This window comes from Aegilops tauschii, chromosome 6 (assembly GCF_002575655.3).
Source record: "Aegilops tauschii subsp. strangulata cultivar AL8/78 chromosome 6, Aet v6.0, whole genome shotgun sequence".
In the NCBI taxonomy this organism is placed as follows: Eukaryota; Viridiplantae; Streptophyta; class Magnoliopsida; order Poales; family Poaceae; genus Aegilops; species Aegilops tauschii.
The window spans coordinates 494,393,344-494,418,125 of NC_053040.3; the positions used below are offsets into that span (position 1 = coordinate 494,393,344).

Sequence of the window (24,782 nt, forward strand, 5' to 3'; positions counted from 1 at the left end):
GATATTTTTCTCTGTGTGACTTTGGGAGCAGTGGGCACCTTCTGAACCTGTAGACCTCTCACGATCCAAGCACTATAGAGAGAAGTCCTATATGTTTGTTGCCTTTGTACTGCTCATTTAAAGGATTGAATCAATCGATTGCTTGATTTCACAATTCAGCATGGCAATATAGCTTTGTTTATGTGCTATTTCAACAATTCCTGGGCGATGCTTTAGCAGGAATCCAAGCGGTACAACACAGTGGGCACCTTTATTTATATGATGCCTTTGCACTGCTCATGCAAGGGCTTGAGTGGATTGTTTGGTGTCGCAACTCAGCATGTATGTAGGCTGTCATCTGAGAGGAAAAAACCCAACACCGCTCTTTCATAATTCAGCATTGCTGGTTTAGATGGTAAGTACTGGATTTACGAACGGGTGCAGTCCTCCTACCGAGTATTTTGGCGCAGGAGATTATTGCCGATATTTATGATTCAACTCTCACCATTGTTCTTATCGAGTATTTTCGTGTGTATGGCATTTTGGTTCGGCGCATAGCTAGCTAGGATGGTTCTTTTCCCATGTAAGGATTTGCATTTTGGTTGGTGCTTTTTATGTTGTGCTCTGTGTAACTTTGGGGGCAGTCAGCACCTTTGGGACTTGTGGTTCTGAACAATCCAAGCGTTATACAGAAGTCATATATCTTGCCCTTGTACTGCACAGTTAAGGGATCTTTTTTATGGATTTTTTTTATTTCAATAGTTCAGCATGTATGTTGTCCTTTTATTTGGCTGTACCGTTGCCTGTTAGGTGGGCATGTAGCTTCAGTTACCAGTTTACCACATTGGATGATGCAAAATTTCCATGTTCTTTGTTGTTGTTGTTGGAACTGAATCTTTAGTCTTTACTGCTACTGATATGAAGTTGTGATGGTTTTTTTTTTTGAGGGTAACTGCCGCTTTATTTAATTAAAACAAGTCTGGGATCTCCTCGGAGACCACACTAAGAACAAAGTCTGGTGGCATCATAAGCCAAACCTTACATAAAGTATCTCCTACGCCTACTTTCGCTAGCTTATGCGCGGCAGAATTCGCATTACGACCGACCCAAGACACTTTCACGTCATCAAAGAACTGAAACATCTGCTTAAGCTCCTCTACCCTTGGCCCAACAGCAGCCAAATTCTTCTCTCCTTCCTGAAGCATCAACGCCACATGTTTGTTGTCCGTCTCTAGGTGTAGTTTTTTGACGTTGATCTCGGCGGCTAACTCAACAGCTCTTTTGCAAGCAAGGATCTCCACTGTCTCCGCCTCTGTCTGATGATGGTAGACCTGACATGCAGCTAGCCGCTCGGAAATCGTCAAGAGTCAATCGTCCATGACTCGACCGGTGACTGTGTGACCGTGCTCGACTCGCCCGTACTGGACTGGGCGAGCGGCGCCGCCGTAAGCATCTTCTCCGGCAGCGGTTTCTTCTCCGCGGTGGTGGAGCGCATTTTTCGGCAGCGGCAGAGCTATTGCGAGTGAGCTCGAAACCCTAGTCCCACTCCCCATAATTTTGGGGGATCTGTGACCTCATGCTGCCCCTCTGTTTCTTGGCGATTTAGAATCTCGATTGGATCCGGGGGCAGTTTCTTCTCCGCGGCCCGGTGGTGGAGCGCCTTTCTCAGCAGCGGCTATTGCGAGTGAGTATTTTCCAAACTCTAGTCCCATTCCCCAGAATTTTGGATAAAGTTGTGGCCTCATGCTGCCCCTGTTTCTTGGCGTTTTAGAATCTCGATTGGATAGGATCGCGGGGGCTGAATGAGATGGAGCGAGGAGACAGTGCTTCAAATCGGTAATGCCGCCCTCTTTTCTCTTTTAACTGTTATCGAACTCAATTTGGTAGTGACTGTCGCTTACACTGCCGCCGCTGCCTGCCATTGACAAAACAGGGGAGGTTCAGGTTCTGCCACCACATTCGCAATTATAGTGGAATTTTTTCCCTGTAAAGCCAAGCTCAGTGATGGCAGTGTCCAAGACATTGATAGAGATACCACCGTGAGGTTGGATGTCGAATTTGCAGATGTTGATCCCCAGGAATTGGAGAGCATGAAGGAGAAGGCCGTGGGCAATTTGGTGGAGAGAATTGGGGAGAGTATTGTTTGGGGTCCAGAACAAGAGGTATCTCTGCAACGTTTCGATAACTATAATGGTGAATATGTGAGAATTGAAGATGGAGAATCCATGGTTGCTGAAATTGATCAGCAAGAAGGGTGGGCAAGCAAACAAGTAACATTTTATGCTGAGCTAATTGATCTGCAAACTCATTCCAGAGTTGGTTATGTGCCATCAAAGATGGCTGCACAGGTGGAAGATGATGAGTGGGTTTCACAAAAGAAGATGTGGCATTGTTGACTGAACCGACTGTAGTAGCTGAAGATACAGGGATTGATGCAGATGGAGAGGAGGGAACCCATGGTGCTAGGAAGATTGTTGTTGACTGGAATGTAGTAGAGTTGAATGAAAAAACAGATTTTGTCATTACACCAATATCTGACATTGATATGGCCGAAATGTTTGGCATTCAAGTTGATGACAAAGATAAGGAGAAGGATGACAGTTCTTTGCCTGCTGATGGTAACACAGGCCCTAGAAATGCAAATGAGGATGAAGAAGAGCTGATGAGAGAGGCTGCAGATGATGTGGATGATGCAGATGATAATGAGCTGGTTTGTTTGTATGACAAAGAGAACCCAGTTATTGAGGTGGGAAAGTTGTGGCCAAGCATGAAGGAGTTTAGGATGTCTTTCAGGACCTATGCAGTGAAAAAAGAGTTTGATGCCAAGACTATGTGGACTGATCGAAAGAAATTTTATGCTCGGTGCAAAGGTTATGATGGTGGTGGCAATCCTTGCAAATGGTACTTGTCTGCCAGACTACAACCTGATGGAAGTACAGTAAGGGTAAATCAAATACCACACCAGCATACATGTATGACCACTTCACAGAGAGTTTCAAAGATGACATCACAGCTTTGGGTTACAGAGAAGATTACTCCTATTTTAGCCAAGACTCCAAACACTACTGCAAAGAGGCTTAAAGTTGACTTGCAGAAGTTGTACCCCATCCAGCTGCAATATACCACAGTGTGGAAAGCAAAACAAAGGGCCATGAAATCATTGTATGGTGACTGGGCAAATACATTTAGGATGTTGTATAGTTTTAAAGCAGAGGTGGAGAAGAGGTCACCTGGAAGTGTGGTGGACATAGATACAGAGGTAACAGAGGATGGCAAGGTTTTATTCAGCAAGTTTTTTATGTGTTTGAAGCCTTGCATAGATGGATTCAAAGCAGGTCGTCGTCCATATTTGAGCATAGACTCATCTTTTTTGACTGGAAAGTGGAATGGTCAGTTGGCTGCATGCAATGCTCTAGATGGACACAACTGGATGTTCCCAATTGCAATAGAAATGTTTCAATCAGAGACAGAGGCATCATGGATATGGTTCATGATGCAACTGAAAAGATGCATAGGGCCAGTTTCTCCTTTGGCCATCCACACAGATGCATGTAAAGGGTTGGAAAATGCAGTAAAAATGTTTTCCCCCATGCTGAGCAGAGGGAGTGCTTTGGACATATGTGGATGAATCTGATAAAAAAATTCAGAGGAGATGAATTTGGGCGCATGTGGCCAGCAGCAAGATCCTACACCAGACAGACACATTCCTATCACCTTGGTAAGATATTGGCATCATGTGGTGATAATGAATTTGCTTCATGGTTGAACACCCACCATTCTCTATTGTGGTATAGATCAGGTTTTAATACTGCCATAAAATATGATCATATCAATAACAACTTGGCAGAAAGTTTTAACAACAAAGTGAAGGATTTGAAAGACTTGCCTGTGCATGACATGGTGGACCAAATAAGGATCATGATCATGCGTTTGTGGGAGTTGAGAGGAAAAATTGCTAATATTTTGGAAGGGGACAAGCTTCCAGCAGTGGTACAACAGGTGGTCAACAGGAGTAGAAATCTTTCACATCTATCTGTTGAGAAATCTTCCTTGTGGGGTGCTGAAGTTAGAGATACAAAGAGTGGCAAGAGGCATGTGGTAAATACTGAGTTGCATGAGTGCACTTGCCAAGAGTGGCAACACACTGGAAAACCATGTGAGCATTCCATACTTTTTTTTGCATCTAAACCCAGGTTAAATATGCACCCATATTTGCATGAGTATTATTCAGTACAAAAATTCAAAGCTGCATATGCAAGTCCAATTCCTGCACTGACTGACCAATCTCAGTGGCCTGAGGTGGAAATAGAATTTACCTTGTGTCCCCCTGTCACTAGAAGAAAGGCTGGGAGGCCAAAACAGAGCATATTCAAAGCTTGGTTTGAGAAAGGTGGTTGTAGTAAGAAGGGGAAAAAGGAAAAGGAAAAGAATGATAAGCCCAAAAGGGCTCAAATAGGTGCAAGTTGTGTGAGGTACTTGGGCACAGAGTTGGTTCATCCAAATGCATCTACACTCCTCGGAGGCCAAAGTATGTTTATGTTACTGTTTTTGCAAGTTTTTGATTTTGCTACTTGTTCTAGTATCTAACCAAGTGAAATGCTTTATTTTTTTAGGAGGAAGCGTGCAGAAAAAGCCCCACCTCTTGTTGTTGAACAATGCTGGCCAGTGAAAAAAGCAAGACTCAATGGCTTTAGAAGGAAGAGCACTAAGCAGATAATGTTTGGTGACAAAGATATGGAGCAAACTGAAACTGTTACTGCTGAACATGAGCTAAGTGTTTCTGTTTTGGACGATGTGATGCATACTGAATCTGTTTTGCAGGCGCTAGGGCAATCTGAAACTGTTGCAGATGAAGCAACTGTTGTGCTGCCATGCGAATCTGCTTTGATAGCTGTGTTGCCATGTTTGGAGGTTGTGCTGCCAAGTGTTGAGTTGCAAACTGAAGTAATTGAACAATGTGTGCCATCTACTCAAGCTGCAGAAGTGCAAACTGAAGAAGTGGGACATGGTGAGGTGCAAAAGTTGAGGGGCCTAGTGGAGTTGGCAAGAAAACCAAGGGGCCAAAAAGCAAGAGCATCAGCATCAACAAACTATGCGCCGTGGAACCAAATGGTGGAAAAAAGGAGAAGAAATCGAGTGGTAGAAAGAAGCAAAAGAAATAGAGTCGAAATCATTCAAATTTGATGTGAAAACTTAAGTTTGTTGTCATTTGATGTGAAAACTTATGTTCTTTCATGTGAAAACTTATGTGCTATGATGTTGATTTGACTTGAAATAAAATTCAAATTTGAACCGACATTCAAATTTGAACCTATCTCCAATATTTTTGGAGTTCATTTATTTGTTCTATGATGTTGCATTGTTTTATGTACTACTATGCACTTTAGTTCATAAATCAACCCTTTTTGTGAAGTCCAACTCATAGTCACTGAAAATGTTGTCCAAACAGGCTCCAAAGTAAGGGAAAACGACCCCATTTCTAAGCAAGTTTTTTTCGACCTTCTCAAGATCACCCAAAAATATTTTCTTAGCTTATATTATACCTATATAGGATCAATACGAAGTCTCACCTTTTTTTGAATAAGTATTCATATTATTAATTTATTTTTGAAAAAACACCCTTTAATACAAAGTCAGCAATAAAACAAGTTTAAAAATTTAAAATGCAAAAATAACTTCAGATCCTCCTTAGTCACTCCAAAATGAAGCTAAGGTGAGGTTTTTGATTTTTTGCATTTTCAAAACCTCAAACCCTCTTCTCACTCCTTTGAACTCTATGCAACCTCAGTCGAGATAGTCCAATTTGTGAAGATTTTTCATGCAAAGATCATTAGATCAAGTTTATCATTTTATATCATAACTATGTAACATAACACGACTATATGCGCATGTTTTTCATTTTTTAGATTTTTTTAATTAGTTATACACATTTGAATGTTCGGTCAAACCTTTCAAAACCCTGTTGACTGCCTCCAAAACCCATGTAACCCTAGCGCCAAACGTCCACCGTCGATCTAACCCTAACGCCAAACTGCGGCCGTCGGATAGGCCTTCTAGAAGGATTCCGCGGGGGCGATCCGTGGGAGCCCTGATTCTCCAATCTGCTTGGCCACCGTTTTTTTCTCTGACGAACAGATAACGTTGAGCGGGGGAGCATCTCAGTGACCGTTGGGCTGAGCGGATCGGGCCCAGCAGAGCCTGGCATGCGTGCGCACGGTCGTCAAGAGGGGGATGGGCTGCATGCGAGAGGGTCACTGACATGTGGGCCATCCCTGTCCCATGCATGCCATGCAACGACGTCGCAGCCTAGCTATTCTGTGCTCGTGAACGCTGGGACACAGCCTAGCCATTTGCATGCGGGCTTGCATGCACGCATCGACGCAGTAAAGCAGCGGCAGGGGCGTGTTGGAAATATGCCCTAGAGGCAATAATAAAATGGTTATTATTGTATTTCCTTGTTCATGATAATTGTCTGTTGTTCATGCTATAATTGTATTAACTGGAAACCGTAATACATGTGTGAATACATAGACCACAACATGTCCCTAGTAAGCCTCTAGTTGACTAGCTCGTTGATCAATAGATGGTTATGGTTTCCTGATCATGGACATTGGATGTCATTGATAACGGGATCACATCATTAGGAGAATGATGTGATGGACAAGACCCAATCCTAAGCATAGCACAAGATCGTGTAGTTCGTTTGCTAGAGCTTTTCTAATGTCAAGTATCATTTCCTTAGACCATGAGATTGTGCAACTCCCGGATACCGTAGGAATTCTTTGGGTGTACCAAACGTCACAACGTAACTGGATGGCTATAAAGGTGCACTACAGGTATCTCCGAAAGTGTCTGTTGGGTTGGCACGAATCGAGACTGGGATTTGTCATTCCGTATGACGGAGAGGTATCTCTGGGCCCACTCGGTAATGCATCATCATAATGAGCTCAATGTGACTAAGGAGTTAGCCACGGGATCATGCGTTACGGTACGAGTAAAGTGACTTGCCGGTAATGAGATTGAACAAGGTATTGGGATACCGACGATCGAATCTCGGGCAAGTAACGTACCAATTGACAAAGGGAATTGTATACGGGATTGATTGAATCCTCGACATCGTGGTTCATCCGATGAGATCATCGTGGAACATGTGGGAGCCAACATGGGTATCCAGATCCCGCTGTTGGTTATTGACCGGAGAGTCGTCTCGGTCATGTCTGCATGTCTCCCGAACCCGTAGGGTCTACACACTTAAGGTTCGGTGACGCTAGAGTTGTACAGATATTAGTATGCGGTTAACCGAAAGTTGTTCGGAGTCCCGGATGAGATCCCGGACGTCAGGAGGAGTTCCGGAATGGTCCGGAGGTAAAGATTTATATATGGGAAGTCCTATTTTGGCCACCGGAAAATGTTCGGGATTTTTCGGTATTGTACCGGGAAGGTTCTAGAAGGTTCTGAAGTGGGGCCCACCTGCATGGGGGACCCACATGAACGTGGGTAGTGGGGGCAAGGCCCCACACCCCTGGTCAAGGCGCACCAAGATCTCACCTTAGAAGGAATAAGATCATATCCCGAAGGGATAAGATCAAGATCCCTAAAAAAGGGGGATAACAATCGGTGGGGAAGGGAAATGATGGGATTTCTTTCCCCCACCTTTGCCAACGCCCCAATGGACTTGGAGGGCAAGAAACCAGCCCCTCCACCCCTATATATAGTGGGGAGGCGCATTGGAGCAGTACCCCAAGCCCTGGCGCCTCCCTCCCTCCCGTGACACCTCTTCCTCCCCGCTTGCGCTTGGCGAAGCCCTGCCGGGATCCCGCTACTTCCACCACCACGCCGTCGTGCTGTTGGATCTCCATCAACTTCTCCTCCCCCCTTGCTGGATCAAGAAGGAGGAGACGTCCCGCTCTGTACGTGTGTCGAACGCGGAGGTGCCATCCGTTCGGCGCTAGGATCATCGGTGATTTGGAACACGACGAGTACGACTCCATCAACCCCATTCTCTTGAACGCTTCCGCGCGCGATCTACAAGGGTATGTAGATGCACTTCCCTCTCTCTCGTTGCTAGATGACTCCATAGATTGATCTTGGTGATACGTAGAAAATTTTAAATTTCTGCTACGTTCCCCAACAGGCGCAGCGTATAGGTACGTCGCATCTAAGCTATTTTAACAAATGCATGTTTGAACCTGAGACACGGGACGGACGCGTCGGTGGTGCAGCTCCTTTTTCAGTGTCACGCGCGGATGAACGGGCCTGTTTCCCACGCGGCGTCACCGCCGATGCAAGTCCACGAAACGATGCATCTCGCATGTGCCGCCCGTGCCTCTTTGGATGCTCTGCCCGCCGTTTTTGAATTAATGCCCGCAATTACTTATGCCAGCACGAACGGAGAAGAGAAAACGATTGAAGGCATCGTTTACATTGACTACGGCTGCAACGCGGCTATAAAAGGGCACCATTTCCTCATCCCTCTCACACTCATCTCTCAAGCCTCCTGCGCTTCTTCGTTTCGAGCCAAATCCACCACTCGAGCCGCCATGCAGTTCTACGGCCCTACCTACCGTCGCCCTCGCACCGTGCCGGAGAGGGAGTACCCGGCCGGAGTCATCGTCGAGAATAGCCTGAGGGTGTGGGCCATCTCAAGGTGGAGGGGCCCTAGAGAGTTGACTCGCTTCTTCCTCCAAGCCGGCTACCGCCACCTCCCTTCGGGCACTCCGCCCATGTTCCACCTCCACGAGCAGTACGATGGCGACGCCAACGGCATCGTCATCAGCCTCTACGTCACCTTCACCAACCCCTACGACACTCACCACCTCCTCGGCCAGGTGTTCCGGTGTGGATGCGAGTTTATCGCGTTCACCACCTACAACATCTTCACCAACTTCCACCACATCTTCCCCCACCCCAACGGCATGCACACCCTCCCCTACCAGATGCCGGAGAACGACGAGTGAGGGGCATCGGCTAAGGAGGGGCCAAGGAGTTGTTTGAGTGCGAGTCTTTCTATCTATCTAGCTTGTGTTGTGTTGGTTGGGGCGTGTGTGCCCGTGTCTTCTAGCTATATGTCTAGTTTTAATTATTTTCCTATCATGTTTTATGCACTATATGTTGTAAGGGGATGGCCCTCTATATGTTCTCTAAGGGGATGCTACTAGGGTACCCGATGCCCCTCTATCGTGCTATCTATTAATGTTTTTTCGGGCCTAAAGTTTCTCCATTGCATTTTATTTATGTGGCCATGTGAACTAAAAAATGCACTAAAACATGATCCAATCATAAAAGTTGTTGTTAGCACGTGTCTAATTAATTATCTTCCTTTTATGTTTTATGCACTATATGTTGTAAGGGGATGCCCCTCTATGTTGTAAGGAGATGCTACTAGGGGCACACTAGATGTCTTCTTTTTTGAGAGGGGCACAACCTTTTTCGGTTGAAACACACGAGTAAAAACTTTGAAAACACCATAGCACAAATCAAAAAAATTAAAAATGGTGCTTGGTTGAAATAAACTAGAACCAAACAATTGCAACTTTTTTGGTTCACAAAGACTGCAAGTTAGACTGCTAACTAGAACCAACCTTTTGTTTTAGGCGAAACAACACGGGACCCTACCATCGGACACGATAGCTTGTGCATAAAAATAGCTCAAATAATTATCAGATGAGTTATCTCAAAAAAGGTGACTGCAGGAAACTTAAAATTTGTGAAATAACCTAAAGCCGAAAAGATATATCGATGTCAATGACCGTGTGCACTTTTTTTTTGCACTAGCTACACTTCTTTTATCAATGGGCCTGGATATGTTCTATTCGGCCCTGCCTAACTTCTATATGGGCCTGGCCTTTTCGGGCAACTGTGGACGAACCTTTTTTTCCTTTTCTCCCTCTACCACTGAAACTGATGACGAACTGAAGAACTGAAAAAACGGGGCCGAAACAGAGTGGAGAAGACATGCCGAATTCGTACAGCGCAACACTTTTATTCAAACATCCATATCATTACGATTACAAATGATGCCCAATCTATTCACTTACGACTAATTATCATCACATAAACAAATACGAGAGCAATTACACAAACATAAAAAAGTCCGGCCATCAGCCCCATCAAATTGCCCTGCTTCTGCAATTCGATGAGTTTCTTCATCTGCTTGTTCAGCTCTGCCGTCACTCCTGCATCGCCCCCCCCCCCCCCCCACAGTAGCACCAATGGAATGGGCGCCCCCAATGGAATTGCCAGATCCAGGGGCCCCAGATCCAGACGGGCCTGATCCAAACTTGCCCAACTTCTCTGCCTCCAACGGTAAATCGAGCTCCCCTGATGCACCCTCCAGTTGAATCCGCTCTATGTACTCATCTAGCCACTCAAAATGGATGCATTGCTTCAATTTCTGAAATCGGAAAGATGAACCCTAAATCCCAAATCCGATGAAAAATGGGCAAATATGAAATTGGGAGACAAAAGCCAAAATTGGCATATTGAGAAGTAAAATCTCACCTTTCCCTGCTCTGGTTTGCTCTCGCATTTCACGAATTCCCGCCCAAGGTTGCCATTCTTGTCAGTCGTTGTGACTAGCCGCTTCAGGGGTGCGGTACGTGGGCATGCAGGGCACCCTGTCATGGGCACTGCGCCATAGCGCGGCCATGAGCGGCGGGAGGCTGAAGCGGAGCTCGACATTGCTAGGTCGCGGCCCGGAACGGCGTTGCTGCGCGTCGTCGCCGGAGAAGAAGAACAACAACGGCCGGGGAGGGGGGGAGGATGGGCTCGGGTGCTGCACGGCTCGGTGTCCTCTTGTACCAATGCTGAGCTGGATAAGTTAGTGGGTCCCATGCTGTGGGTCCCGCTCACCTGACCAATGCTGAGCTGGATAAGTTAGTGGGTCCCACGCTGTGGGTCCCGCTCACCTGATTCGAGTTTTAAACATGTGTCTTTGGATTAGGCAGCAGTGTCGCACGGCAACTATTTTTTCCAACGCAGATGTCGCATGAGAGCCATTTGAACCAACGATGTCGCATGAGAGACAATTCAACTCAACGACGTCGCATGGGAGCTATTTGCCCCGAGGACAACTCGCTCGAGGAGTCGGTATGACACGGTGGGGCTGCCACCACAACTCTTTTCTCCGAGCACAGAAGTTTCCAAAAAAGAACTGAGTGTGGGCATGTCCAGAATCGGTGAAGTAGTGTTTCTTCTCTTTCACAAGCTGCACAAAAAACCCCAGCCTTGATATGCCGCCGCTGGAGCTCAGTTCCAACTGCCAGACCATTTCTCATTAACCTCCACATGTGAATTTTTGCCTTGTTAGGAGCACTAGTATCCCACAAAGCTAGCCATCCCTTGTGTTGGTTCACCGAGGAGGAAGAGCCTGGCCGTCCAGTCTTCACCCCGTTCAACCTCATCCTTAAGTGATGCGCCGACCTCACTGAGAACTGCCCATTCTTGGTAAAATTCCATGCTAAATAGTCTTCCATACTTGGGCCTCCAATCGCTATCTGTTTAATATCTCTTGCATCATCTGGTGAGAACATTTCATCAACTAGATTCATATTCATATTCCAGACCTTCCCATTCGGCATCATTAAATCCTGGACTTTTGTCACCCCTGGCACAAAGGTTTGCCCAAGCGGCTTCATACTTCCTTGCCTTGGAATCCAACTGTCATGATGTATGTTTATCCTAGACCCATCTCCTATTCGCCAAATCGTGCCTTCTCTCAACAGATCCCTCCCATAGATTATACTACGAAAGGTATAAGAGGCGCCAGAGGGACATGTTGCATTCATAATCGTCCCATCCTTGAAATACCGGGCCTTCAGAACTCTAGCACACAAGGATTGTGGGTACTGTAGCACTCTCCAAGCTTGCTTTGCTAACAAGGCCTGGTTGAAAGCAACTGGGTCTCTAAACCCAAGTCCACCGTCCCGCTTGGCAGTACACATTTTCTCCCATGCTAGCCAATGCACTTTCCTCTCACCGTTTGCTGCACCCCACCAGAAAATTGACGAAATTGATGTCAGGTTCCCGCACATCTTCTTTGTGAGTTGAAAACAGCTCATGATAAAAGTTGGTGTAGATTGTAGCACAGATTTGACAAGCACTTCTCGTGCCGCCTTTGATAAACCCTGTCCTTTCCATCCCGATACCTTCCCTTTAGAGCACTCGGTAACATATTTGAATGTTCCATCCTTGGATTTTCCAACCACTGTTGGTAGTCCAAGATATCTCTCACTCAGCGCCTCCGTTTCAATTCCAATAGCCTGCTTCAAAGGCCCCTTCTCCTCCTGCGCACAGCCCTTTCCAAAAAATATAGCAGATTTTTGAAGGTTAACTTTTTGACCAGAAGCGGCCTCATACCTCTCTAGAATCTCCCTTAGTGCTATCAAATTATTTTGGGATCCTTCCAAGAAAACAATGTTGTCGTCTGCAAATAATAGGTGTGTTACATGGGGCCGGTGCTCCCAAATGAAACACCCTTAATTGTTTTGTTCTGTTGTGCCTTCTTTAACAAAGCTGAGAACCCCTCGACACAAAACAAGAACAAATATGGTGATAGTGGATCCCCTTGCCGCAGACCTCTTGAAGTTGTGATGATTGGGTTGTGCGACATGCTCTGTTTTTGGGCTATATGGCGAACACAAAAGAAATATTTTCTTTTCAATCGTACTACTGATGCTGTGTTATTTATGTCCAATTTTATCTGTTACTTGGCGACCCTCCAGCAGAAAGGCATGCTCTGTACAGACAGACATAGATAGTAGTAACAAACTTGAATTGGTTGCAAAAATAGCAAATTAAGTTGGTGGTACACATGCATGGATGATGAAGCCTTCTTCAACCTCAACTCGTAGTTGCTGGAGTCGGCAAATTCGACGCGCATGAGATCTGTGGATATAGATCTTACATGAGAGCTGCTATACACACGACGAAATTGCAGCCGACGCAGGCACGATCCAATGTGGCAGCCCCGTCGTGTGTGATGGCATTTCGAGCTTACATTATTGAGAAGTTGGTCCCAATTCTTTTGACATGCAAAGTGCCCGCCTCAATGTCTCATTAACCAATGCATTTAAGCCTTCTCTCCCACTAAGCCATGCAAAATTTACCACATAAGCGAGTCATGCATTTAACTTATAAAGTACGGTTGTTTTTGCATTAGTCTATGCATGCAACGCTGCGAACGAAACAAGTCTAGGAGTAGCAGCCCAAGGCATCGCTTCATTCCCTGCAATGTCACTTAGTCTAGGAGTTGCGTTGCGTTGCTGAATGGTGTCAAGTAGTAGTTCATTTGTAGATCCACTCGTCGGAGCGCTTGCCGCCGCCGGCGGAGTCGACGTCGATGAAGATGCTGACGGCCTTGCCGATGCGGGGGCGGTCCTTGGTGGTCTCGAGCGAGTTGCGGACGTGGGCGACGGCGCCCCAGGAGCGGAGCGTGTTGGCCACGTCGTCGAGGCGGAGCAGGTACTCCTCCTCCGTCAGCGGGAAGGACCGCTGCTCCCGGTACTTCCACATCACGTTCATCGCCAGCAGGCTCCGCCCCATGAACTGCTTCCGGATGAGCGTCACGTCGTAGCTCCGGCCGTAGCGCTTCCGGATGAGCGTGGCCAGGTCGAGCCCGCTGAAGCCGTCGTCGTCCGGCGCCCCCACCAGCCGCTCCAACTCCTCCCGGTTCCGCCTCGACGCCGACGCCGACGACGTGCCCTGCAATCGACCACGATCAGTCGGCTCCCCTGTTCGTCAGCACTCGACGTGCACGCACGCACGCAACAAGATTAGGGCGTGTACCTCGTCGTCGTCTTTTCTTGGCTTCTCTTCGTCGTCGTCGTCTTTGCCGCTGCTGGATTCGCCGCCGTCGTCGGCGACGGCCCTGACCGGGACGACGGCGCCGCGGCGGAAGGAGCCTGAAGATGGCCTCCTCGTGCGGCTAGGAGGATGTGCGTTGATGGTGCTCCGCCGTGGACATAATAATAAAATGTCGTGTTGATGGTGGTGATGGATCATGCGCAGGTTCTGGGGGTGGCCGCTGGAGAGCACATTCATCATGGAGCTCGATCGATCACGTCGACTGGACCGGACAACCCCAAGATGGATGGATGGATGGATCGACTTGTCTGGTCTGCCTGGACGGACAAAGAATCGTTTACTTGCCAGGAGGAAGCACAACCACAATATAGAGTATGAACAAATTGTTTGTAAAAAGTAACTTTATGCGTGTAGTGTACAAAGAACAGAGGAGTCTATAAACGATAAAACTGATTATTCTATCTTGGCGAACTGTACGGATAATGAAGATATAAAGAAGTATGTAAGAGAAGACGCACAACAAAGGGCATTTGGTCTAGTGGTATGATTCTCGCTTAGGGTGCGAGAGGTCCCGAGTTCAATTCTCGGAATGCCCCATATATTTTTTTCATTTTTTTTTGAAAAAAAAAATGTCTTCCTCCCTGCACCACACACACCTGAATATTTCCATCAGTACCCGAAGGAAGGATATTTTGGTTTGTTCCCTGAACAAGCCCTCTGGTATGCATGCAGATGGTCAATCTAATCTAAAGAAAGAAACGCAACAAAAAAGAAACCATGTTTACCCAGGAGCGGAGGTAATTAATTAAGCAACCAGCTAGTTACTTACTACTAACCTCTGAAGCTTCTTCAGATCCTATCCCCTGCCCGGTCCGTCCGTCCGGCCGGCAGAGTTGGTGCGAGCTCGATTGCTTGCTCCGGCCTGCTCGTGAACAAGAAGAAGAAGAAGAAGAAGAAGAAGAAGAGTCGATTGCTTCTGGGAGAGCTCGCTGAGAGGAGGAAGAGGGCGAGAAGGAAGGAAGGTTCAGAAGCGGAGAAAAGCAAGAGGAAGAAAAGAAACAGAGGTGGAAGAAATCCCCAAGCTTTGCTTTTTGGTAGGCTTGCGTGACGCCACAGCCACAGCCACACCAGTGACCAGACCAGGCTCAAGGATGGATGGATGCGTGGTGGCAGACGCAGCGGGGACGCTCACCACCCACATTCCCTTTCTTTCTTTCTTTCTTTCTTTCTTTTCCTCCCTCTTTCTCTCAGATAAAAAAAATCACACCCATGAGGGAGGTTCTTGATTAATTCCCACAATATTGTATACACTCACTTACTTTTCTACTAAATCATTTCCTCGTTGTTTTCAACGGTTCGTTTTACCGGGCCGGATTAATATCTCTAGCACTATATTTATTTTTCTCTCTATCACTTTTCCCTTTTTCTTTGTACGCACGTACTGTGCATAGAATTGTGGTAGTAGCTTATTTTGGGGTGAAAAATGCTCCCTCCTCTGTCCGAAATTAGCCCAAGCTCAAACGGGCATATCTAGCACTGAAATACGTCTAGATACACCCGTTTGAACGTCAACTTATTCCGGACAGATCAAGTATAATTGTGGTAGCTGCTAGTAGTAGTATTGGCATCAAGGTTTTGGATCCCAAGCTGACCTTTTTTCTCGAGGGTCACCAGAATTTGCGGTTACCACGGTAACCGCCAAATTCCAAAAAAATCTCGGACGAAATTTAAAATTAAAATTTGAATTCAAATATTTTTTACTCGATATAGATACGTAATATTTTACTCAAAAGTTTCAGGAACCATTGCCTGGCCTATTTTCTAAAAAAGAATAAAAATGCGCCAGGCCAGAGTCGAACCTGCAACTAGCAGCTAAGGAAAGGATACCTTTGCCACTACCAGTCCTGTTGCCATGGAAGAGATACCGTCTATTTAACTGGTCAGTGAGCGTTTGAATTCAAAATTTTCAAAATATTCGAGATATTTTGCTCGGTATGAGTGTTTCTCGAGGGTGGACGGTAAACGAGGTAACCGCGTGAGATCGCGAAATTTCGCTCGGTACCCAAAACGCTGATTGGCATGCACCGGCCAGACCCCTGAATTAGATGTTTCTCGTTATCGGTGTCATATTATTGGACTTTGAATCTGAAATTAATTGTGTGTTGTAAATCGATCAGATGAATATTCAACGAATTTTGGTTACAAGTCTGTACAAGCAACAACTCAAATGGGAACATCTTGTAGGGCTTCTACTCCTGTCTTATTCTCTCTGTATTATATATGGGCATGGTTTGTGAGTATTCAATTCAGTGCCCGGGCTCATCTGCACCACTAGGTAAACAGTAAAATAAAAAACATATTAGAAAAATTCGGGAAAATCTGAAAACAAAATTGGATGCAAGATGATTCAGTGGACGTGGTGTGTGTGCGCAATGTCATGGCTAAATAAGATTCGAGGAGCTTGTGACAAAAAAGACAAAATGAGCTCCAAACAGTGTTGCTTTCAAAAGTTTCTCACATGCTCGGAAATTTTCTTTTCTGCTGAGAGCTACTCAATTGTCCAAACTCCATGAAATTTGGCACGGACTTCATGCACATGACCAACTCACATCATAACAAAAAATTGTTTTATTATTTTTAATTTAACTATTTTTAACGATTTCACTGTTCACAGATGGGTGCGTATGCACTCAAGAGCGTAACCACCGCTTCCCATGGTTTTTTGTCCCCCAAGAGTCACAAGGATACTCATTTAAGTATACAACTCAACATTGCACGAGAGCATCTCTAACGGATAAAAAAAGCCACGAGCCCCTTTCGGGGGCTTTAACCCACTCTAATCGAAATCCGAAAGGACTTTGATACTGTTTTCGAAAGGCCAAAAAACGTGCCACAGATATCTATCGCCTATTGTGACGTTATCTTCCATCTCGCCACAATGATTTTCATGTCGGGGTGCTACTGGCCGACTCAATATGAGTTCCTCCGGTAGCAGTTTTTAAGTGGCATTTTTTGCCTATCTTTTCCTATGTTTCCGTGCTGGGTTTCATCGTATTTTTTGCTTTTATTAGTTTTCTGTGTTTCTTTAGCAGTTTTTTATTTTTTTTGTTTTTCATTCTTTTCTTTTGTGTTTCGGGTTTCCTGGTTTCTTACTGGGTTCCTTCAGTTTTTTTTTCTGTTTCCTTTTTCTTTCTATTTTTTTCAACACATATCTAATTTTTTTCACACACATTGTACCCTTTTCTCATAGACCAAACATTGTTTTTATACAGATTGCTTTTTCAAAGATATATTTTGATGTCTACTTTTTTCTTCATACACATTATACATTTTTCGTATACATTTTTTGACATGTCAGCACTTTTCAGATATATGATTAACATTTTTTTTTCAAATGCATTTTTATGAAAAAATCAAATACATGTTAAATATTTTCAGATAGCTATTAAAATATTTTTTAGCTACTTGATTGTTTTTACATTGTAGATACATATTTTAAGTGTCATGAACATATTTTGTGAAATGCGTCAACATTTTGTTAAATTTATGGTACATTGTAAGTATTGTTTTTACATTGTAGGAGTATAAATATTATTAAAATTTCGTGTACATTTTTTGAATATTTCGAACTTTTTTTAAATGTCACAAGTATTTTGTAATTCTATCAACATTTTAAAAAATATACACATTTTTTTACAAAGTGTTAACATTTTTCAAATTTGCTGTTTTTAAAATTTGAAGTAATTTAAATTTGGGCAGCGCTAGCTTCAGTCAAACATCAAGCGGCTCGAGCTCAAATGATCTCGGATGAACATTAAAATCAAAGAAGGTGAAAAGAAATAAAAAAATTCTGAATTTGTTCTGGTAAACTTCGACAATTGTTCTAAGTGCTTGCAAATTTTCATCATGAGATCACATTCATCGAAGGATTGGAAAAAAAATTGATGCTTCGAAAATACTATTTTTGAAAGCATTTTGGAGCACTAATTTTGTTTGTTGGTCACGCCTTCCACGAATGTGATCTCATGATGAAAATTTGCAAACACTTAGAACATTTGTCAAAGTTTACTAAAAAAAATCACAATTTTTTGAATTTTTTGCAAGAATAATAATCGATTTTACTATTCAATGGAGCTCAGAAGGGTACTTTGGGCCCCCTCTAATAATATGTAGGAAATTCCTTTTTCGCTCCTATTCTCAATCCCAGTGCCAAAATACTACTTCTCACATGAGTGAAATTTCCTCTCCAAACCACCACTGCCGTCCATTTTCACCTCCACTGCTGATGCGGTTATCCAATTAGGATCTTGAACAACCCTCCCCCGACGGCCATGGTTATGAGCCCTGTGACGGTGCCTACTGCTGTGGAGGCACTACCTCGCCACGCCGCATCATTATCATCCGGGAGGTATGCTGCGAGATCCATCAACACTAACTAATTCAAAGGAGTTGGCAGAGGCATCTAGATTCGAGATGGATTAGGATGGGGTTCACCTCGAGGGAGGGGGGCGGTTAGGGTGGAGGCATAGGAGCACTATCGAGGAGTCGCGATAGGACTACCGCCGTGAGCTCGATACATGCCGAGTATCGCCTTGAGATCCGTTACCATAACCACATGGCTCCGACATGGAGCGCTTGGCGAATAAGGGGTGCACCGTCAAGGCGTCGCAAGCCGAGTACTACCGCGAGTCCTGGTACCGTGACCACGTCGCCGCCTAGTGCCTACACGGTGGTATGTTTTAAATCTCCACAGTTGATTCAATTAAGGGGGTTGTACCGAAGCAGATGACCGTACATACATAATCAAGGGAAATAATAATCGCCCTTTCTCTGACACAGCTTTAGAAACTAAGCAATTTAGAAAATTATTTCAAATACGTACTCAACGGTATATTTTCATGTAGCATATAACTCAAATTTCATTGATCAAATTAATGACCTAGGGTACGCGCGCTCGGCCCTTATAAGCCAGAAGAGAGTGAGTGGCACTAGTTTTTGTCTTCTTGCTCTAATTTTTTTTTAAGCACCAGCCTTGAACATGTGGCGCAAGTATGGACCGAACCTTTGACAGAGGGAAACTTGTCGAAAATCAGTCCATGCATGTAAAACAGTTGGAAAATAAACATTAGTCAGAAAATAGCTGGGGAATCCAAGGCCGTCATAGGTTTCCAAATGCCAGATTCATCATTGGATGGTTTTCTCTTTGCAATCCTTTCTCCGCACGACAATTAATTTATTGGTTCACCCATTAACTTAGTTGTTTATTATCAAATTGTATTTTGTTCCTAAAGTGAACAGTTTTTTTTCTTCCTTTACATATTTCTGTGCCACAAATGAGTTATTACGTAGCGTATTTGGTTGAATCATACGCATACCCTCAGCAACAACAACAAAAGAACCATATACTCCTTCCGTTTCTAAATATAAGTCTTTATAGAGATTCTACTATGAACCACATACGGATGTATACAGATGCATTTTAAGTGTAGATTCATTCATTTTGCTTCGTATGTAGTCCACCTAGTGGAATCTCTACAAAGATTTATATTTAGGAACAGAGGGAGTATTTAAAAACAAAAAAAGCTCAAAACCAAAAGAACCATATGTGTTGGTAAGAGGTGAATGAAATCGGCAGAGGAACCGTGGATCATCACAGAGGTCGATCACAATCACAGGGTAAGTGATAAGAATGGGTACTAAGTATAAACATATGAGTACTGGAGTGGTAGTTAATTTGTTTAATTACCAAAGTCAACGAGAAAACAAAACCATGACCGTACATATATTCTCAAGGAAACTAAAAATCAAACAACTTTAACAAGAGCTAGTAGTATGCAATGAGAGTTTGTTTTTCTTTATTTGGTCACTTTGTTAACGAGCACATCCAGGACAGCCATGGCCTTCTCGGCATCGTTCTTCTTGGAGACATCGTCGGGTGTCTTCTTGTCATTTGCAGGGCGACACCTATCGCAATTCCACTGGGCATGCGCCCCGTTGTTCTCCTTGATGAAGCTGCGGATTTCGGGGAGCTGGGCCATGCCGATGTCGTCCGAGCCCTCTTTGCTCGTGCACAAATTGTCGAGTTTTTCTCCGCCATTGGTCAGCTCCTTGTAGCAGGTTTCAAAGCATTCCTCGTCGGCCTTGGTCAGGTCTGGGTAGCGCTGCTTCTGAACGCCCGGGCTCGCGTCCGCGGACGCTTTAAGAAGGAGGGTGGCGGTGGTGAGCGCCGCCATCCCCGCCAGCTTCTTGTCGTCGGCGCCTTTGCACTCGTCATCGTAGCGCGCGATCATGTCGGCGCAGACGTCCGGGTAGGGCGTTTCGGCGCAAAACCTTTTGACGTTGGCGTCGCCGACCGCCGCTTTGGGGGCGGTCTCCACCGCCGTCCCCAGATCACCGAGCGCTATGGGGGCGGTCTCCACCGCCATCCCCACATCACTGAGGAGGAGGAGGACGGCGAAGGAGGAGATGATGGTGAATAGCCTCGCCATGGCAAGCTGGATTAACTGTTAGCTTCTTAGTTAGTTGTCCTATGCGGCAGTCCATATATATAAGCACATGCATACGGTGCTATATATAGATAGATATACATGCCGACCGCAGGGTACGTCACACTGAACTGACGGATAGCCGGAGGTGGAGGAGTGTGTCTTTGAGGATAGCCAGAGATCATAAAATAGGGGCATGAGAGGCGGTGGCCATGGTTAATCTGTGGAGGTGAGGCCACCGAGCCACAGATGCATGCATGTTGCGAATGGTACGACACGTGGTAACCCACGGATGGTCGGGCTCTTTCAAGAGGTAAGAAGAACTTTTAATCTTAGCCCTCGAGTGATCAAGCGTATGCTTGACCATACGAGTCCTCTAGTAGCTACTTATAGTAGGTGATTGTTGTGTCTGTTGAAAAGGTCATAAAGACATTATTATTTTCAAGTTACCATGTGATATGGTTTAGGACAAGGAGATATGGGTGTTATATTTTTTTGAACATGATATATGTGGGATGTTTTCGTCATGTTAACTGGCATAGGCAAGAGCTTGCACGACACATACGTCACTGAAACATATCATCGGATATGGAGTATCCTATCTTGGCGAAGTATCACTCCAGTGCATAGGGATGACACCATGCTGGAGCCTGGAGACAGAACTGCACATAAGGTATTACAATTTAGTTTTATTGGCCTACTCTTTTCAAGGACGCCTTAAGTTTATATTGTCTTGTGATGAATGTCAAAAGTTGATAATATTAGTACACACCAAGAAATATCTATGAATTATGCTTTTGTTTGGACATGAGGTTTTGACTATATGGATCTTTTCCAACTCCACAGGGTCACATTTCTATTTTATTTACTGTTGATTATGTCACTAAATGGATAGAAATTATTCCAACTAAAGGCGTTGATCATAGATTTTTATTAAAATGCTTAAATATGTTATTTTTCCAAGGCTTGAGGTTCCTAGATAGCTACTGATGGCCGTTCAGATTTTATGTCGGGTGTACTTAGGAAAGTTCTTGCTAAGTATGACATAAATCACACAGTAGCATTACCATATTATCATCAGCCTAATGGGCGGGTTGAATTAACTAATAGAGAGATCAAATTAATTTTCAAAAGACTATCAATAGATCGAGGACAAATTGCTCTAAAAACAATGCACTATGGGCTTATAGACGTGCTAATAAAAAATACTATGGGAATATCACTGTATAAGATGGTTTATGGTGGATATGAGTGTTTGAGTGGAGGAATGAAGCGAAAATGCGAATATGTTAAAGAAAAAGTTAAAATGTGGCATATGATAGGAGAATAGAGAAATGTGAATTTAAAATAGGTGATAAAGTTCTCTTGTAAAAGTCTCGTTTTAGATCTTTTCCAGGAAGTCTTGTCTTCAAATGGGAAGGACCATTCATCATCGAGGAAGTTTATCGGTTTGGGAAATTTAAGGACAACAATGCCGAGGGGACCAAGCCGATAGTAGTGAATGGGAAAATACTTAGGCATTACATTGTCGGTTACCCTCCCGAGGCAGAAACTGATGTAATACAGGTAATTACTTTGGAAGAATTCATTGAAATAAATTCTAGAAGGCTCCAGAACCCTTAAAATAGTAAATATGTGATCAGGTATATGGAAACAATCTCCGTAAAATCCATAAAAATCATATTTGGAAGTTTAGTCAAAGAAAAAATATCAGGCAAAAGAGGCAATTGAGGAGGTTCTAGTGGACCCCACGTGGGTGTCCCATGCAGCCGCCCTCCTAGATGACAACCTCGGATGCCGCCTCGGCTTCGCCTTTCGCCCGATGTCTTCTCTTGCATGATTTTTTACATATATATAAATTTCATGGATTTTTCCGATCTACGTACCACACTTTCGTCCTGTTTTCATTTCGAGTTGTTTCTGCCACGAATTTCTAGTTTCTAGAGCATGTCTTCATTTCATGGATCAAGTAACATGAATTATGTTGCACGACAAGCTTGTGTCGAAGAGAAGTATGGAGAGTTATGGAGGAACTTCATCACAGATCATTTTAGAGTACATGGTAGGATCACTGTGTCGGATGATGAGGGTGACCTTTATCATGAAGCTGACGGGTGGTCGACAGATGACGAGATGCCGCCAACCCGAGAGAACATGTGGAAGAAGTAGGAGACGAAGAACAAGATGAAGAAGTTCCACTTCCCCAACCTAAATATTTACATGTTGAAACCTTCGGACAAGCATCCTATACCCATGGGCTCGATAAGCGTACGACCTCCTAATTCTAACCCTGTGCGGGCTACACCTACTTGTCCCTATTAAGATATTCTCGCTTCCTTCGTCAATTATACGCATAATTATATGGGTAAAGGACCAAGCATAATCATATGGGTAAAGGCACCCTCCTAGGCTTGTTCCAAGCTTGGGGAGGTGCCGCATTATCTTTTAAATCGTTCTTTATTCTCTTTTATCTTTTGATCCTTAGTTTATATCGTGATTTAGAGAAGTTATAGTATGGTACACTGGCTGCAAGATGTTCTACCCTCTTCTTCAGAGAAATTATCAATGGTGTAAGGTTACAAATTTAAGAGATGGCATTGAGACTTCATTTTGCTTTTTCGTTATTATATATTCTAACACTGTAAGGCATGATTATATAGTCCTGATAGCTTGAAGCTTCTACCCACCCTGGAGCGTTCGTAATATGTTTGGCAACTTGTTGAGGTGTCTTGATAAATATTTCCCTCCCTTATTTAATAGATGAGGCAAATCTTTTGCCTCCGTTTCGAAAAAAATAAATATTTCCATTCACATATTCTCGTTTTGGTGGCAATCCTATGTTGGGCCATGTGGCTTTGTAGGAGTGACGTTGCTTTCAACAAAAAAGTGTGTTTCAACTGATGTGCTGGGTATTCATGTATGTACACACCGGCTCCATGCTTGGTCTATCATGTGCTAATGCTTCAGCCACGAGCTTACGGCTAGGGAAATTTTCTCCAACCATGGATGGCGGAGTAGTCTTCGACTCTTTGGATAGAATCTCCTCCATCTTAGTTTTTTTTTCCTGTAAGTCAATGCTTTTTATTTTTCATTTTTAAACGTGTTAGCTATGCATCTTGTTATGTAGAGTCTGGATATTCACTTAATGTAGGATTGAGTTAAAATGCCCTTTATGAAAAAATAATATAAACATATAATTAGTTAGTTTTATTATTTCGATAGCCGACAAAGAAAACAAAATCATATCATACATCTATATCTATACCAATACAAAAGACCCAAAGGGGCAAATTCAATTAATCTTAACCATCAAAACATGTCAATCCAATGACCATATTACTCCAACTCTGAATGCTCAAGAAGTTTAGCGTGCAATTAACATTATACCAGATATCAAAGACTATTTCTTTCAAGAAAAAAATAAACGTTTGTGCTACTCACATAATTAAGATGTAATTTATATCTTACATAATATCTACGTGCAATTAATTTGCACCCTAATAGCAGTGTGCATTGCACGTATGAATTTACTACTCGTATTACATAACCAAGGAAACTAATAAGATGCCCAAAAGACAGAAAATGAAACTAACCAAAAACGTAATAACAGCTAGTACTCAGTGAGTTTTTCTTTTCTTTTATTTGGTTAGTATTTTGTTGACGAGCGCCTCCAGGACAGCCATGGCCTTCCCGGCCTCGTTGTCCTTGGAGACATCGTCGGCTATCATCTTGGCTTCCCCTTGGCGACACCTCTCGCAGTTCCACTCGACATGCGACTCCTTGTTGAACTTGATGAAGTTGTCGATTTGGGGGAGCTGAACCTTGCTTACGCACAGCTTGTCGAGTGTCTGGGCGGCGTTGGTCAGCTCCTTGAAGCAGGTTTCGAAGCAGATCTCGTCGGCCTTGCTCAGGCCCGGGTGGCTGTCCCTCTGGACCGCCGGGCTCGCGGTGGCCGTCGCATTAAGAAGGAGCTTGGCGGAGGTGAGGGCCGCCATCCCCACAAGGCTTTCCTCGTTTGCGCCTTTGCTCTCGTCGTAGCGCGTGATCATGGAGGCGCAGAGCTCCGGGAAGGGCGTGTCGGCGCACAACTTCTTGACCACGGGGTTGTCGTCGTCTCCGTCGTCTCCGTCGGCGGCGGCGGCGGTGGCGGCGTGTGAGACTTCACTGAGGAGGAGGAGGAGGAGGACGACGACGACGAAGACGGAGGAGGAGACGGTGGTGAAGAGCCTCGCCATGGCCAGCCGATGCACAAACTGTCCAATCGTACGTTGGAGGCCTAGACTATTTGCTTCTTAATTGGTTGACCCATCTCTCCGTCGATATATAGCCAAATGTGGGGGGTGGTGCTATATATAGATAGACATGCATGCCAACCGCAGGGTACGGGACGACGAACCAACGGAGAGCTATGCTTTTCCTGAGATCATGGTCAATCGATCACCCATATACAGATGCATGCCACAAACCGTAAACCAACGGTGGTCAAATGTCGAGCACTAACGGGTGGTCAAACTC

At 44.5% G+C, this 24,782-nt stretch overlaps 3 protein-coding genes and 1 non-coding gene across 8 annotated transcripts; 1 reads left to right on the top strand and 3 right to left on the bottom strand.

Annotated features, from left to right (window-relative positions):
- Window positions 1-13,043: 13,043 nt before the first annotated feature.
- On the bottom strand, window positions 13,044-14,999 carry LOC109787309 (uncharacterized). 5 transcript variants are annotated; one of them, XM_040393216.3, is made up of 4 exons: window positions 14,619-14,903; window positions 14,439-14,528; window positions 13,765-14,095; window positions 13,044-13,680 (listed from the first exon to the last, which is right to left on the bottom strand). In XM_040393216.3, the coding sequence occupies exons 2-4, from the start codon at window positions 14,450-14,452 to the stop codon at window positions 13,264-13,266; spliced, it is 762 nt and encodes a 253-aa protein (XP_040249150.1). In that variant the 5' UTR covers window positions 14,453-14,528; window positions 14,619-14,903; the 3' UTR covers window positions 13,044-13,263. The 5 variants fall into 5 exon arrangements, with proteins under 5 accessions (XP_040249150.1, XP_020201461.1, XP_020201460.1 ...); XM_020345872.4 differs by having other exon boundaries at window positions 13,765-14,099; window positions 14,619-14,848; XM_020345871.4 differs by lacking the exon at window positions 14,439-14,528 and having other exon boundaries at window positions 13,765-14,099; window positions 14,619-14,999.
- On the top strand, window positions 14,307-14,378 carry TRNAP-AGG (transfer RNA proline (anticodon AGG)). Its single transcript has one exon. It is a non-coding gene; the product is annotated as a tRNA-Pro (tRNA).
- A 3,817-nt stretch (window positions 15,000-18,816) lies between the features above and the next one.
- LOC109787261 (uncharacterized) lies at window positions 18,817-20,301 on the bottom strand. Its single transcript, XM_020345818.4, has one exon. The coding sequence runs from the start codon at window positions 20,268-20,270 to the stop codon at window positions 19,638-19,640; it is 633 nt and encodes a 210-aa protein (XP_020201407.1). The 5' UTR covers window positions 20,271-20,301; the 3' UTR covers window positions 18,817-19,637.
- A 2,324-nt stretch (window positions 20,302-22,625) lies between these two features.
- LOC109787262 (uncharacterized) lies at window positions 22,626-24,640 on the bottom strand. Its single transcript, XM_020345819.2, has one exon. It carries the CDS (start codon window positions 24,500-24,502, stop codon window positions 23,906-23,908), a length of 597 nt encoding a protein of 198 aa, XP_020201408.1. The 5' UTR covers window positions 24,503-24,640; the 3' UTR covers window positions 22,626-23,905.
- Between the last annotated feature and the right edge of the window lie 142 nt (window positions 24,641-24,782).